The sequence below is a fragment of the Condylura cristata genome, unplaced genomic scaffold, assembly GCF_000260355.1.
Source record: "Condylura cristata isolate star-nosed mole 26May11 unplaced genomic scaffold, ConCri1.0 scaffold00025, whole genome shotgun sequence".
NCBI classification, from domain to species: Eukaryota; Metazoa; Chordata; class Mammalia; order Eulipotyphla; family Talpidae; genus Condylura; species Condylura cristata.
In genome coordinates this window covers 31,684,434-31,687,857 of record NW_004567126.1, presented here as the reverse complement: position 1 = coordinate 31,687,857, position 3,424 = coordinate 31,684,434, and the positions used below count along the sequence as shown (strand labels likewise).

The 3,424-nt window shown below is 70.9% G+C and overlaps 1 protein-coding gene across 1 annotated transcript in view; it reads right to left on the bottom strand.

Moving 5' to 3' along the window:
- Window positions 1-661: 661 nt before the first annotated feature.
- The window catches only part of FCER2 (Fc fragment of IgE, low affinity II, receptor for (CD23)), a 7,054-nt gene continuing 4,291 nt past the window's right edge, over window positions 662-3,424 (bottom strand). Inside the window, exons 6-10 of the mRNA XM_012729452.1 lie at window positions 3,316-3,378; window positions 3,136-3,225; window positions 1,645-1,796; window positions 1,439-1,545; window positions 662-1,166 (exon numbers count right to left, since the gene is read on the bottom strand). Of these exons, the coding sequence (XP_012584906.1) occupies window positions 1,028-1,166; window positions 1,439-1,545; window positions 1,645-1,796; window positions 3,136-3,225; window positions 3,316-3,378 (551 nt within the window). The 3' untranslated portion in view covers window positions 662-1,027. The remainder of the gene's footprint in view (window positions 1,167-1,438; window positions 1,546-1,644; window positions 1,797-3,135; window positions 3,226-3,315; window positions 3,379-3,424) is intronic.

The window sequence follows — 3,424 nt, the reverse complement described above, 5'->3', positions numbered from 1 at the left end:
TGCGCCACCAGGGAGGACGGAAGTCTAAAACAAGCCAGGATTGTGGGCTTGGGCCTGGTTTGGGGCAGGGCGCGGAGGAAGGTCAGCAGGGCCTGCAGCCCACGGCCGCGGCTCTGCGCTTGGGGCCGCAGGTGAGACCCCGCCAGAGGGGCTGTGCTGTGGGCCAGGGGAGGAGGGCCCAGACGCGGCACCTCGTCTCGGGGCACCTCGCGTCTCCGTGAGAAGTCGTCCGCCCTGCCACGCTGGCCCCGTCCCGGCATCTGTGTGGGCCTGCTGTGTGCGGGGCCAGAGACCGCCCGTAGCAAACCGGTGGCTCCCGGGCCCCCACCGCGGCAGAGGCGGCAGCCCACCGGTCTGCACCGTGGTGAGGGCATGCCGGGGTGCGGGCGGGTCCTGGACTGGCCTTAGGCGCGAGGTGGGCGTGAGCCCGAGGGAGGAACTCCCCGACTGGTGCGCTGGGCTGGAGAGTGAGGGGCGTGGGGTCGTCCCCGGCCCGGGAGGAACCATGGACTCGCACGTTTGTCTGGACTGGAAGGAAACTTCTAGAAGGCTTAGGGGCAGCCAAGAGGAAAGCTGGGGTGGTGACAACAGGCCAGCCAAGCAGAGGCAGCAGGGAGGAAAGGTGGTGGCTAGTGACTGGCTTGTTACGCAGGTCCCTGCCCTGGCTTAGGAGGGTGAGGGCAGTGGGGGGAGGCGGCGGGGACGCCCCAGCGAGGGCCCGAGTGACCGGCAGCGCAGAACGCTGCTCACTCACTGGCATGGCTTTCTGAGGAGGAGACGGGTCTGTGCACGGGTCGTTGGTAGGGACAGCCGGAGACCTGGGGCCCCTGGGGCATGTCTAGCCGAGGGGCCAGCTCTGTCCCTACCTGGTCCTGGAGGACCCCCATGCCCAGGACAGTGCCCTCCTTGGCCCTCTGGTGCGTAGGGGTCAGGGCTGGGCCAGAGGCCGGGCAGGTACTATCCTGGGTTTGGCTGTTCCTGAGTTCAAGGTGGGGCAGGGCAGTTGGCAGCAGGCTGGGGAGGGGCGTCAGCACGTGGCCAGGCGGTCACACACCCAGCTGTCCAGCGGGCTGTAGCAGAAGGCGTCGTTCCACTGCCCCGAGCCCTGCATCATCACGCAGTCCTCACCCTGGCCCCCGTTGTTGGGCTCCCCCGGCCCCCAGTTGCTGGAACAGAAGACTTTGGGTCAGGCGGGGCAGGGCAGGGGGGCCCTAAGCCTGCAGCCAGGATGCACCTTAAGCCCGGGCCCTCCCTCCCCACCCCTGACTCCACCCCAGAGGCCGTCCCCCAGCCTGGCCCCGCACCCAGACCCTGGCCGTCACCCTCAGGTGCAGTCCAGAATCGCCTCCACGTCTGGGCCAGCGCCCAGGCCCGGCGTCCTGCGTCTCATCACAGTTTCGCCTTCTCTGGTCTGCGCCCCGGGCAGCGTGCCCCTCACCTGTAGTCCAGGGGGTTTCCGTCCATCCAGACAAACTCCCCCTCTATGTCCAGGTCCCGAAGGCCGATCCAGGACCCGGTCCTGCTGACATGCCTGGTCAGGAAGTCCTGGGGGCAGGCGGGGGCTTGAGGGTGGGCAGGTGCGCCTGGCCCCTCCCCCAAGAAGGGCTGGGTGGCCACCCCCCGTCATGCAGAGCCAGGGCCCACCTGCTCCTGCTGGCTGTGGATGCTGACCAGCTGCCCTTGCAGGCCGCGGCATGCGTTCCGGGCCTGGACCCACTTCTTGGAGCCCTGGCCGAAGTAGTAGCACTTCCGCCGGAAGTTGACCCACTGCTCGGGGCACGAGCCGCACCGAGAACCTGAGGACGTGGGGGGTGCTGTGGCCCGCGCGACAGCTGTGGCCCGCGCGACAGGTGCAGCGGGCGGAGTGGGCGCGGCGTCCCCCGGAGTGACGCCTGTGACCTGGGCTGGAGGCGCAGCCACCCTGGAGCCTAGCGGGGGTTCCGGGGGGTCCGGGGGCGCCGGCGCTGCTGTGCGAGACCAGCGTCTGAGCAGGCTGCCCGGCCGCGCCGCCGCCCCAGAGCCCCCCGCCGAGTGCGCGGTCGGGGCGCCCCGTCGCCACACGCCACACCCGAGGCCAGCGGCACCCCCACACGGGGCGCCCCAGTCGCCGCGCTCTCCGAGCACCTTCATCGTCCTCCCAGCAGGCCCGCCACGCCCGCACCCCCACCGCCCCCCCAGAACCTAAACAGCCCAGTGAGGCGCTGAGGGGGCTGGGTCGCCCCTGCTCTCCATGCCCCGCCCCCACCATGCAGCGCAGCTGCGCAGCAACACCCGGGGCGCCTTTGTGGGAACTGAGGTGCGGTTCTCCTTGGGCAGGAGAGGCCGTGGCCCCCATGCCCGGACAGCTCCGACTGTCTCCCCGTCTCCACCCCAAGAAACAGGCACCTGGTGCTTCAGGAGGAGGCTGCGCCCGGGGCTCCCTCTTGGCCTGATCTTGGGTGCCCTGAGTGGTGTGCGGGCAGGGCCCCGAAACTCCCGTGGGGGCTCCTAGGAGGCTCTGGGCCCAGCATTCAGAACCCCAGGAAGAGAGCTGGCGGTGCTTCCCACATGGGGGGGCATAACTGGGCAGGCACTCTGGGGGTGCTGGGGAGCTCTGGGGGGTGCTGGGGAGCTCTGGGGGCACCTGGATGTTGCCCAGAGCCAGCCCTAGAGCCAGGGGCATCCCCGCCCCTGGAGGGGGGTCGGGAGCTGACCCTCCCAGCACCGGCCTAGAGCCCAGAAGACCACCGGGGAGTTTCTTGCTGGGATCCCCACAGCGACACGCGCCCCAGGGGACAGCACGTCCCTCCACCAAGCAGAGATCCTTCCTCTTCTCACGGTCGGGGCAGCTGGGGCTTCCCGGAGGGGGAGGCCAGAGGGGGGCGAAGGGGGGACCGGGCAGATAACCAGCCTGAAGACGCCGGTGCTGCTTTTCCTCAGCCTGCTGCCCAGCCCCCCGCGGCCTGGGGGGACCCTCCCTGCATGTCCCCACAGAGCTCCCGAGACGGTACGGGGCTGCTCCGGGCGGGTGGAGGGGCCAGCTGGACCCCGAAGAGCCCTCTGAGCCCCCAGACCCTGCACACTGGCAGGGCCGCGCCGCGGAGCCCGCACCCCAGACACCCCGCGGCTCGCAGCGCCCCCTGCAGGCGCACTCACCGTTGGCCTCGCGCAGCTCCACCCACAGCTTGTCCACCTCCAGGCGCAGCCTCTCCAGGGACTCGAAGGCCCGCCGGCGCTCGTTCAGGCCTGGGCGGGGCAGCGTCAGCCCCGACAGCCACAGCCGCCGGCCTCCCGCAGGCCGCCCGCTGGCCGCCCGCTGGCCGCCCCAGCACTCACCCAGGGACTTGAGGTTGCTCAGGTTCTCCACCACCCGGTCCAGGTTGCGGGAGAACTCGGCGTCTGGCAGGGCGGGCGGGCGCGTCAGGGCCGGCTGGGCGGACCCCGC